The sequence below is a fragment of the Peromyscus leucopus genome, chromosome 9 (assembly GCF_004664715.2).
Source record: "Peromyscus leucopus breed LL Stock chromosome 9, UCI_PerLeu_2.1, whole genome shotgun sequence".
NCBI classification, from domain to species: Eukaryota; Metazoa; Chordata; class Mammalia; order Rodentia; family Cricetidae; genus Peromyscus; species Peromyscus leucopus.
The window spans coordinates 108,152,240-108,164,769 of record NC_051070.1 but is presented as its reverse complement, the minus strand read 5'-3'; the positions used below and the strand labels follow the sequence as shown (position 1 = coordinate 108,164,769).

The 12,530-nt window shown below is 46.2% G+C and overlaps 1 protein-coding gene across 2 annotated transcripts in view; it reads left to right on the top strand.

Moving 5' to 3' along the window:
- The window catches only part of Galnt15 (polypeptide N-acetylgalactosaminyltransferase 15), a 36,388-nt gene extending 24,146 nt beyond the window's left edge, over positions 1-12,242 (top strand). The window contains exons 1-8 of one of the 2 annotated variants that reach the window (XM_037208734.1): positions 10-171; positions 282-449; positions 1,979-2,096; positions 3,404-3,598; positions 4,721-4,852; positions 5,244-5,348; positions 8,160-8,303; positions 12,055-12,242. In XM_037208734.1, the coding sequence (XP_037064629.1) occupies positions 2,055-2,096; positions 3,404-3,598; positions 4,721-4,852; positions 5,244-5,348; positions 8,160-8,303; positions 12,055-12,201 (765 nt within the window). In that variant the 5' untranslated portion in view covers positions 10-171; positions 282-449; positions 1,979-2,054 and the 3' untranslated portion in view covers positions 12,202-12,242. Of the gene's footprint in view, positions 1-9; positions 172-281; positions 450-1,978; positions 2,097-3,403; positions 3,599-4,720; positions 4,853-5,243; positions 5,349-8,159; positions 8,304-12,054 lie in introns of those variants that run through there. The other variant, XM_028891265.2, reaches the window with a different exon arrangement.
- Positions 12,243-12,530: the final 288 nt, after the last annotated feature.

The window sequence follows — 12,530 nt, the reverse complement described above, 5'->3', positions numbered from 1 at the left end:
AGTAAAAACAGCTGAAATTAATTTTAATAGTGTAAACCCAGTATATTCAAAATATAATTATCAGTATGTAATCAATATAAAATTTACTGAAAGTTTTTCATCCTTTTTTCATATTAATTCTACTAAATTGGGATTCTTACCTGAGACAAAGCACAGTTTCAAGGCTAACAGGTATGAATGGCCTGTGGCTGCTGCACTGGGCTACACATTACATAGATCTTGCTTCTGTCCCTCAGCTAGTGAGTGGTCTGCTTAGTAGTTTGATCCTCCACTCTTTCCAGGAGCCGAGTGGTGTCTCCAGTCATAGACGTGATTGACTGGAAGACACTTCAGTACTCTCCAGCCAAGGAGCTGCATCGAGGGGTGCTGGACTGGAAGTTGGATTTCCGATGGGAGCCCCTGGGGGAGCAGGAGCAGAAGGCCCGCCCATCCCCCATCAGCCCTATCAGGTGAGCCCTGCCACAGCCTGCCCTTCCCTGAGCAAGCCACGTCACCTGAGTCCCAGTTTCCTGATGACAGTGCCTAGCGCGTGGGGTGGGTATGGAAACCAACAAGCCGATGTGTAAAAAGCGTTCAGCCAGCTACAATGCTTCCGTCATCGTGATATCAATGAAGTCGGGTGAAGAGAGCCGGGGAAGCTGTCTTGCAGAAGATTCTGTCCAGGGTGAGAATGAGGAAGAAGCTGAGCTGACCTTGACCCCAGATAGCACAACTCCTTGGTCTCAGGTTCCTGCTCAGTGAGAATGAAGACTTAGCTGGCCGAACACTGGGACACCATAATTCTCAAAATAGATAACAGCTTTGAAAGTTGCTACTCCCGTGTTTGGTTTCTAAACAATTATTTTATTGTTTTTTAATTAGAAATTTTCTGCTGGGTAACAAGCCATTTCAAATTTAGTGTGTAAAACAACAGCATTCTCCGAGCTCACAGACTATATGGGTCATGAGTTCTGGAATGGCTCAGCCAGGCTGACGTCTCTACTTCACTGGCTCCTGGTGAGTGTTTTAATTCAGAATCCTGTGTCAGGATACATACAGATTAAATTCCCAACATCATGACGACGGAAATCCAGGGTAGCCAGCTCCTAAAACCACCTACTTCCCTGATACGCTAGGCTGGGTGGCTGGTCCACATCCACAGTCCACAACTGATAACCACAAACCCCGAAGCCCTCTGAAAACCTCGTTTGTTGTCACAGTGCACTGGGCAGCAGATGTGTACCTGAGGAACATGGTACTTGAGCCCACTCTGAGTAGTTACATGCTGACTGAAGAAGTTTCTGTGCACCCCACTAAAGCTGACAGGCAGTATGTTATGGAGGCCACTTTCTAAAACCCAAAAATTCTGAATTAAAACACTCACCAGGAGCCAGGTGTTGGTGCACACCTGATATCCCAAGAGAAGATCATGAGTGTGAGGCCAGTCTGCACTGCACAGTGAGACCTTGTCTCAAAAAACAAAACAGAAAAGACAAAGAACAACAAAGAAAAACAGCAGCACTATGAATTTCAGAGAGGAATAGTGAACTCAGATCTGTACAGCTTTGTATTCCAAATACGGCAAGTATGATGCCTGGCACTGTATGTAACTCTTTACTTCAATCCCCACAAACCGCAACTGTGAACTGTTATGTTTGTTTGTTTGTTTTGTTTTTTTGTTGTTTTATGGATGGTTGTTTTATCCCAGTTAGAGGTGAGGAAATCAAATGGAGAGAGGTAACATATCTTGGGTCCTCTGGAAGAGCAGCAAGCACTCGTAACTGTTGAAACGTCTCTCCAGCTCCCAGTTCTCTTTATAAAATTCTTGCATTTCAAACATTGTTGCTCTGCTCCAGTCTTGTGGATCAAGATGTTGAACTCCACCAGAGCCCGGAGTCGGCAGTCTCACTGGCTGGACCTGCCTCTGGGAAGCCCCACCCAGCCCCTGTTTCTGAGTTTAGGGTTGCACTGTAGTCTCTTACATGACTTCTCTGTGCAGGAGCCCTGTGGTACCTGGAGAGGTGGTGGCCGTGGACAGACATTACTTCCAAAACACTGGAGCTTATGATCCTCTCATGTCACTACAGGGTAGTGAAAATCTTGAGATGTCCTTCAAGGTAGGTTCTATGTCAACAGTGAACATGGTGGTATCTCTGGAGTCATGTATGTATGTATGTGTGAATGTATGTATGTATGTATGTACGTATGTATCAGCTCAGAGGCAGACATTAGAAAGGGCAGGTGTTGGGAATAAACTTGTGGGTAAATTATATAAAGTCATTGCAACAAGATAAGTCAAGCCTCCCGTCCCCTCCCAGGCCATGTCTCTGGTGAGCTACCTTGACTTGACTCTCAGCCTCCTCTGTGCACTTGACTTTCAAGATCCTCATCAGAAGATGCACTATCAGTCATTCACATCTCAGTGAAGGCAATCCAGGGCTCCTGGCACATTCTCCATTCGGGGTACCCTTAGCATCTAGGAGATCTTTTACAGCACCCACCAGCCAGATGTGAGACCATTCTTGGCACTGAGCAGTTCCATCCAAACAATGGGTATTCTCTTGATTTAGGACCTGCTGGGCTTAGTTGGCCTCTCCATCCTGGGAACCATGTGAACAGTCACCACTCACACCTTCTGTTCCACACTGGTTCTAGCATTGTACTTGCCTTTCAGTCACACCCACTGCCCCAAACCCAACCCAGCAAAGCTGTCCATCATCTAACACGGGTAGACCAATCTAATGTGAATGTGGGAATTACATCAAGCTTGTAGTTTGCATAATGTCCAAGTTTGCTATTTCTCTAAAGAAATGAAAGATGCCTGCAGTGCTGAGTCCTCTGAGGTATCGTGCGGAGTAGGGTTTGAGAACCCCACGCCCAGGGTGTTTTTAGTTCTTGAACCACAGCCTGTCCCAGCACTATTCAATTGTAATTTCTGTCACCAAGTATAGAATGAAGGGTTCTTGACAGTGAGCAGTGGGGACCTGGGAGAAGCTTCTAGAAGGAGTGAAGAAGGCTAAGGGGGCTGTGCTTTCATCTCTAGTGTCTTTGCAGGAGATATCACGGGGTTTTAGAAATTCCCTGGCCACTGCCGACATATTTTCCCTAGGAAAGCATCCCCTGGTGTGTGTGTGCGGTGCTGATCCTGCTTTTCTCTGTTTGCTGACTCTGCACATGTTTCCAGGCAGCATGGTCAAGCAGGTGCATGGGTGTCAGTCACCACCCCTCAATTCCATCCTGGGACAACTGCCCTCTGTCCCTCCCCCTTGCTGCCCTCTGCCCACACATCTGAGATGTGGATGGAGGAACTGCAATCTGGGGATCTGAACTGGTCATTCTGGCTTCCGACTTCCTGGTTTTCTGCCAGCTGCTCACAGACAGGGAAGTAGAAGAAAGAGCCATTCACCTTCTCCTCCTGTGACAGGCCTGGCTTTGTGGTGGCTCCGTGGAAATCCTCCCCTGCTCTCGAGTGGGACACATCTACCAAAGCCAAGATGCCAGCTCCAGGGCTGACCCTGAGGTCATTCTGAGGAACAAGGTCCGAATTGCTGAGACCTGGCTGGGGTCCTTCAAAGAAACCTTCTACAGGCACATCCCAGAGGCCTTTGCCCAGAGCAAGGTAAGGATGGCCTACTAGGGGTCTTTGACGAGCATAAGGTCACCAGGTTAAAGTCGGCCAAGAAGAACCCTCTCCCTTCTTTCTGGTTTGAACTTGCTTGAGTTGGCCCTCTGGAGTGACCTTTCTACCTGGTGGGGCTGTCCTCTGTCCCTCTCATCACCTCCCTGGAGTACCACAGTTGACCTTGGCCTGGAATTCCCTGACTGCTATGGAATTCTGAACTGCAGGCAACCTTTCCCCACAAAGCCAGAGGGGAGGTGGGTCCAGATAGGGGATGAGTCACATCTCTGAGCGGTCTTTCATCCTGAGTGGCAATCAAGGGTTAAGGAATATCCAAGACAAAGAACAGATCTAATGCATCATGCATTTACAGCCTGCTTGGCCTCACTGTGTCTTACTAAAAACCAGAGACCAGCAAGGCAGAACACTGACATGGACATCACCTCATCTCTTTTTTATTTCCCCTTTCTCATTCCCTCCTTCCTCCTTTCCCACACCCCTCTCTCCATATTTGATTATTTCAACCCCTCCTCAAAGCTTCTCTCTCCCAGGAAATTTATACTAACCTTCTAGATGGGTTTCTTTATATCTTACCAACACAGCCTAAAACATTAAACTAGTGTTGAGGGCCGGTGTCCACCCTCCTAGTTGTTTATAAAGGGAGGGGCCAGTGTAGCCTGAATGAATGGTTCATCGATGGAGAAAGCTGACATTCAGGGAGGAAGAAAAGTCAACTTGCCTTTCCTCAGCCCCAACTTACTTCGTCTCCACTACTCCTGGGCCAGCTCATGGCACATCCCAGGTACAGAGCCCATCATTTCTTCACATTCCAGAGAAAAGACTTTAAGGCATAGACACCATGGTCTTCGTAGGCTGAAGATTTGGGGGTCTGTGAGAAGGGATATGCTGCTTCCAATCTCTCTGGTTCCATGCCTCTCTCTAGAGAAGTTACTGACTCCGTACCTTCTAAACCTCTTTCAGCATACGACCTTTCCTCCTGTTTGCAGTCCTGTCCTGATCCTTCTGTCTCTTCACGTCTACCTCTATTCCTCCCCTACTTTGTGGGTTTGGGGGGAAATACGCTTTCCTGGCTTCACTCCCCATGTCCTTCTCCAACGGCAGGTTGCAAAGCCAGACTGCACAGAACGCCTGAAGCTGCAAAGGAGGCTGGGCTGTCGGACGTTCCACTGGTTTTTGGCCAATGTCTACCCTGAGCTGTATCCATCTGAGCACAGACCCAGGTTCTCTGGAAAGGCAAGGCATGGCCCAGGGGAGGTGGGAAAGAAAGGAGAGAGAAGGTCACTTGCCCAGACAAGAATGTTCATCCCTTACACTGGGCAACCAGTTCCAGGCTCAGCAGGGTTTCAGAGGCCTTTGGACTCCCCATCTCTGCCTCCCTGCCAGCCAGAGGAAAGGAGCAGTGTTACCCTGCAACCCATGCCAGATCACTTCACCAAAATGAGTGTGGCCCGGCTCCCCCTGAAGGCTTGTGTCTTAAGATAACTGATTTGGGCTTGACTCAACTCACTGTGACTGAACCACACACTTTGGGATAAGGTCTAAAGAGGACAGAGGGTTAGAGTCTGCTCCATGGCTTCTTCACAGTGGAGGTCAGATTCACATCTTTGTGGATGTTCACTTTCAGCTCCACAACACTGGACTTGGCTTCTGTGCAGACTGCCAAGCAGATGGGGACATCCTGGGCTGCCCCATGACATTGGCTCCTTGCAGTGACAACCGGCAGCAACAGGTGGGTGATGATGCTTCGCTGGGAGTGGGTACTGTTTCCTAGGGTGCTCTTCAATTCCCTTCAGAGTAGCTCCTCTCTGTGGTCCCATGTCCCATGACAGGCTGTGGTCTCCCACTGTGATGACTTGTCACAGTTCTGCCCACATCATCCTCACCTTAGATCCGGACCAGCATCAAAGAATGGAGCATCTCAGTTATAAGGAAGGACGAGGCTACTTAGCCAGCCCTTGGATCTGGCAGAGGAGGAAACTGTCATAAAACCACCAACCCAGGAATGTCTACTTTAGATCCTCCAGGCTTGAGGAACAGTCCAAGGGTCTGAGTAGAGAAGAAGTAATGGAGTCGGGAGAAGGGGGGTCTAGATTCACATGGACTCTTTGGCCATTAGGAAGGTCACTGTGATCCTTGGAGTATGTCTTATTTGCTTCAATTTTTCATCATAGGAAAAACTGACCAAGGTAACAGAAAACTGTCCATCCTGGCTGAGAGGTCATAGGTCCACTTCTTTTCAGAACTTGAATAACTTCGCAGTGTAGACTGGCCCCAGATCTGATTCAGGCTGTCATGGGGGGTCCTTTGAATTGAACTGTCATACTTCAAAGTTACCTAATGAAAGCAAACAACAGTTAAGTGACACCCAGAGAGCCTGAGGAGAAGGGGGAAGCATCTCCATGGGAAGTTTGGGGTCCAGCCTTGCAGTGCCAGCCTAGAGAGCTGGGGACAGGCTCAGGGCCTGGACAGAGCACAGGGAAGGAGTTGGCTCAGGATTCACTTGGTCTCTTCCATCTGTGAACCTCACCATTCTTTCCTAAAATGCCGGTGGCATTCACACCAGATACATCAGTGAGCTTTCACATCACTGGGCTCTAAATACCTGACAGAAACAAGGGAGGAAAGGTGTTGTTGTTGTTGTTGTTTTGTTGGTGGTGGTGTATTTTTTTAGCTCACAGTCTCAGGAGAATTTCAGTTTACTGTGAGAAGGACATGGCCCTGGAAGTGACTTGGTCCATGGTGGCAGAAGTCTGAGACATCTGGTAGCTTGCTCACATGGTGCAGACTAAAGAGCAGAGAAAGCAAGCCAGGTGCACATATCCCTCAGAGACTTGCCTTAGTGATCTGCTTCCAGCAGTCAGGTCCCACCTTCTAAGGCCCCACAGCCTTCAAAGCAGGGCCATAAGCTGGGGCATGTGAAGCATTAGCCCATGGAGGTTGCTTCATGTTTAACCCACAGCACTAGACACAAGAGGTGAGCCCATAAAGAGCCAAGTGTGGAAGTCACATGCCAGGGTGCCAGCTGTCATCATCTCCACTGCCATCTAGAGCCAGGTTTGAATCAAGTCCCCACTGGCTGGCTGTGAGATCTTAGCAGGCTTTTTATCATTCTGAGTCTCGGTTTCTTCATGTGCTATGGGCTTCCTTTAGACAAAGAGAATTTTTTTTTTTTTTTTTTTTTGGTGTGTGTGTGTGTGTGTGTGTGTGTTTAATTAGTAAGGTCTTCTGGAGCCTGCAATATTGGAAAGTCAATAAGCTTGATTCCCTCGCCAAGGCGGGGGTGGGGGGGCAGGAGGATGACTAGATATGCGCTGGATAAAAAGAATATGAAATGCCCCTTTCCATGCACAGTTCATTGAGTTTGCAAGGAAGAAAGGAAATAAATAACCAAGAACTAAAACTCAAGTGGCAAACAAAAATAGAGCCATTTGTGTGAGCTGGGCTTCCTTGAGAGGTGACAGGGCTCAGTGGCCACCTACCTCTGGAGCTCAGTAGCATGGCTGCAGGCAGGGAGAAGCAAGGAGGGCCCGGCTTCAGCTCAGGAGAGATGAGGTTTGGAATGAGACTTTGTATTACCCGGCTTTGACCATCACAGGGTAGCTGGTGCTTGCAAAGCTGTGCTAAAAATATCTCCGCATGACCACGAGGAAACAAGGAAGTCATTTGTCACTACAGATGGGATTTGGAGTAGGAAAAAAAAATTACTCTCCCTTGAGAGTCGCCCACAAGCCTCTGAGATGTCCTTAGGGTTCAAATTTATGCTAACTGTGCTGTTTGGGAATTTTCAAGTACGGAAGACCACTATATTTAATTTGCAGATTAGCAGGGCCTAACGCAAATTGAAGATGTGATGTCTCTAATTCGACAGTTATTATGAATTTCAGGACAGTGGCAGCAATGCTTAGAGTGAGTAGATTGAACTGAGAACATGAAACCGTTCTGAACACAGGGCTCACGTGTCTGAGCAGGCTGCACATCCATGATGCCCATGCTGTCTCAGAGTCATACAGTTAACATAGAAATCAGTTCGGACTGCATCTGGCAAGAACGAACAGAAGATAGTTTTGCCAAAACATGCCATCCAATTGGTAAGCCTCACAGTTCAAGCCCCTATGTAAAGGTCCACACAATTCAGCTCTCTAAAATCCTGGAGGCAATGGGGACCATGACCAAGAGTCTGCAGACACCATAGACAGCAGGGAAATTAGTGACATCGAAGATTCCTCTAGAAAGAAATCAACCTGGGCCTCAGGGATCCCTCACTTGCCCTTCCAGCAGTGCGCACTTGGCACTTGCAGCCTTTTAAAACAGCCTTATCTGCATACAGACAATAGCAGGGATGCCACAGAAGCATGCCAGGATGTGGAAATAGGAATGTGAGAAAGCCCAAGGTGCTGGGACTTCAGAACCCAGGAAGGGCCTTGCTGGCTGCCTCTGTGGAATCTGAAGAATGCAGCTCTGCTGTGTGTTCCTTTGTCTGCCCGTGGCTCTGGAGAGGGTGTCTTTGGGGCTATGCTAACTGCCACCCCCTCTACCCCAGAATCTGCAGCACACCAGCAGGAAGGAGATTCTCTTTGGCAGCCCACAGCGGTTGTGCTTCGACATCAGAGGAGAACAGGTGATTTTGCAGAACTGCACAGAGGAAGGCCCTGCCATCCATCAACAGCACTGGGAACTCCAGGAGGTAATTAATCCATTCCGGAAATGCTGATCACAGGCAAGGAACTTCCAGGCAGCCGACCTTGTTAGCATGGCAGCCTGGGCTCTTCCAGGACATCAGGTACTCTCCATGACAGTACTTCTGTTGTTAAGCTTAATGGCTTGACACTGGGGTCTCTGGTGAAAGTAAAATCAACCCAGCCTATGGAGATGTACTAATTTGTCACTACACCTTGACAGGTCATTAGCTTGGACCACAGGTAGAATGGTGTGTTATGCCCAGATTGCAGGGACCCCCCAAAAGACCACCATGGAGACCAAATCCCACATGTAAAAGCAAAAAGCCTTTATTTCAAGCATGGAGCTTGGTCCCTCTGTCTGTCTGACACAGGAGTGAGAGCAGAGAGCCCTGAGCTCAGGTGAGGCCGAGTTTTTATCATAGCAGAGGTTGGGGGGAGGGGATGTCCAGGGTCCAGGACCCTGATTGGCTGACAACTGTCTAGGGGTATCTGTAAAACAAAAAATAGGTGTGTGCTAGACTCAAGGACATCTGGCCACCTTATCTAATGGTTGGAATGTTTGGGATGTCAGGTACTTCCTCACCCCTGTGTAGATCCCTGGGTGGTATCAGCTTACGGCTTTTCTTGGATCTGGGTGTTGCCTGCCAGTAAGCCTGTCACAGAAGCTGTGTCTAGGCCCCTAAGTCTGTCATGGCTGCTGTGTAGTCAAGTTGTTTTGGGGCCCCTTCACAGGTGGAGCATGTTACAGAAACAATTGGATCACAGGTGGGGTGGTGGAGCATGTTACAGAAACAATCACTGGTGGTGTAGATTGAGGAGTGATGCAAAGCAAAATTTAAAAGAAGTAGATATTGATATATAAATATGTAGCTGTTGGGTTGGAGAGATGGCTTAGTGGTTAAGAGCACTGGCTGCTCTTCCGGAGGACCCAGGTTCAATTCCTAGCCCCCACTTGGAGGCAAGCAAACTCCAGTTCAAGAAGATCCAATGCCCTCTTCTGGCCTCTGCTGGCACTTTATGCAAATGATGCACAGATTAATACTCAGACATCCATAAACACAAAATAAAAATCAATCAATATTTTTAAAGTTAAAAATATAAATATGTGGCTGTCATTTTTTTATTATAATGAATGTTCCATTGTGAACATTTTGTCATTTCTGTGAAGTTTTAGTCCTATATTTCCTGTAAGGAAGTTCTAGAACCTTCCCAGAGGACACACACCAACAGAGAGAAAATAGGGGGACTTAAGTACTTAGGGTGAATGAGCTAGCCCCAGGTACAAAATTGGGAAAGGATCAGTACTGCAGCATGACTGTGGACTTGACCATGAGACAAGTTCTTGCTGCAACAGAACAATCAGGAGAAGGTCCCAGAACCTCAGTTCTGCTGTGAGTCCCTCTTGTTCTGTTCTGGTGAGGGTCTCTTTGGCCACCATCCCTCGATCTCAGCACCAAGGTCACTGTAACTGGAGTTTTCTCCAGTCCCACTCAGACCCGCAGCCACTCAGACTCAAATAAACACACAGATGCTTATATTATTTAAACTGTTTGGCCTAATGGCTCAGGCTTCTTGCTAGCTAGATCCTACATCTTAAATTAACCCATATATATATATATATACACACATTGCCACATGGCTTGTGGCTTACCAGTATCCTACACGTTGCTACCAATGGCGGCAGCTGGTAGTGTCTGCTTCTTCAGCTTTTTACTTCCCAGACTTCTCCTCTCTCTTTGTCCCGCCTATACTTCCTGCCTGGCTGCTGGCCAATCAGCACTTTATTTATTAGCCAATCAGAGCTTACAGAACATCCCACAACAGGTCACCATATCTGCAATATGTGTCCATACAGTTTCTTCCATTCGCATGCTTCCTGAGCTGTGTGTACCACTAAGAAATAGACTCATTTACAGTTTTTCTTCTCTTCAAATTCTGATTGGGAGTAAAGAGGGTAAAATTAGTAGAACTTTGTACAGGTGACTCATAGAGCAGAGAAGAGGAAAATCTCATCATGGAAAATTTAAGCTGAATTTTCAACAAGCAACCAAAACCAAAAGATCTGTAAGACACACATGGCCTATTTCCAGGCATTAAGAAATGAGATGTGAGCCAGGTGGTGGTGGCCCATGCCTTTTTTCCTAGCACTGGGGAGGCAGAGACAGGTGGATCTCTGTGAGTTTGAGGCCAGCCTGGTCTACAGAGTGAGTTCCAGGATAGCCAAGGCTACACAAAGAAACCTTGTCTTGAAAAAACTAAAGGAAAATAAATGAAATGAGACTGGGGCTTTAGTTCAGTGATCTAGAGCAATTGCCCATTGAATGCAAGGCCCTGGGACTGGTGTCCAGATGCGTAAGGAGGAATATCTATGAAAGGAATCATTCAGCCAGAAAAAGAATGAGGCACTATTTTCATTTATAATATAAAAGCATTACAGGCAATCTGAACATCTCTCTATAGCTAAATGGAAAACATGGACACACAACTATCATAAAGCTTTTCACTTAGAATTACTTACTTTCTAGAAGTAATCCCATGTAATGAAATATTACTCAGCCTTAAAGTAGAAGGAAGTCCTGTCATATGGTACAAGAGTGACCCCTGAAGCCATTAAACTAGATTAAATAACACACACACATAAACACATCCCAAAGCTGTATCATTCCACTTAATGCATTTTATGTAAAGCAGTTAAAGCCATAGATGCATGGTGGTTACTAGTGGCTGGGGGGAGAAGAAAGGGGAATTATTGTTTAATGAGTAGAAAGTATTTTTTACAATAAAAAAGTTATGGAAAACTAATATATTCAACTTTTCTAAACTTTATAATTGAAAATGCTTTAAAAGTGCCACATTTTGGTGTGTTTTTACCATAGTAAAAAGAAAAAAAAAAAGGAAATGACTTACTAGTTTTTACTACAACGTGAATAAATCTGAAAAACATGCAAAATGAAAGAGTTATAAAGGGACCATACTACACAATTCTGTTTATATGAAATGTCTAGAATACTGAGTGCATGACCTCAGAAAGGAGGCTAGTGATTCTGGGTGGCCAGAAGAAGGGAGGAAGGGCAAATGACTGCTAATGGGTAGCGATGTCTTTGGGAAGTGATGGAAATGCTCTGGAATAGACTAAAGACAACTAGTTTGTGTATTGAAGCAGTGTGTATTTTGGAATGTCTCAATAATGAGCAGGAATTTATAACATTATGGCTAACGATGTTTAATTTTGTAATGAAATCAGATTTTTTCTTGTAAGGAGATGTTATGGTCAGTATTGAATCTGGTTGAGTCCAGTCATACCTTTCATAGGGATGGTCTGATTAGATCTTTAGGATAGCCTCTCAGTCTTGCTCTCTACTGTATCCCAGTAGCCACAATTTCAAATTGCAGGATTAGCAGAGGGTGGCACTAATGAAACCCTTCTGAAAGCAGAGATTCCTGAATGCAGTGATAATAATGATTCTGACAATACATCACAAAAAGTGAACACACCCTATCCAGGGTTACCTGACCAGAACATTCCAAGAAATGACACCAGCAATACAAATAATTGGGTTTATGATTCCTTAGGGTTGAATGACATCCAAATTTTAGGGTAATTTAAATTATATTTTTCTATTAACTAAAAATCCTACCATTCCTTCCAGGCTAATTCCTATCACCTCTGTTAGTTTTTTAGTGCTCAGCAGAAATCTTAAAAATGTCCTCCTTTGCTGACTTTGTCAGGAATTGGCTCCTTCTTTCTCTTTTCAGGATGGAATGATCATCCACATTCTTTCTGGGAAATGCATGGAAGCTGGGGTTCAACCAGACGATATGAATCTGTACTTGAGTCAATGTGATGGTAAAAGCAGCCAGCTGTGGCGATTCGACCAGGTCCACCCTGTGGATGAACGATGAGTAACAGTGATGAAGAGCAAAATAAACACTGAGCATCACCATTCTGCTTCTGTGTGTCCCGAGCCAGTCCCCTGTGCCTGGGCTTCTGGTGTCGGAGAGAAGAAAGTGCCATAAAAGAAAGCATAGAACATTTCTCCATGTAACTTATGGCACTGATTGTTGGCTGTTATTTAGAAAGAAAAGCAATGGCTTCATTGTCTTCATCACCAGACATGATCGTCGTGAAGTAGTACAGGGCCTTTTCTTTGCCTACTGAGCATTAACACTTGCTTTTATCCCTGACTGGGGAAAGAGGCCTAGGCATTGTCTGACAGTACTTCCCGGAGACA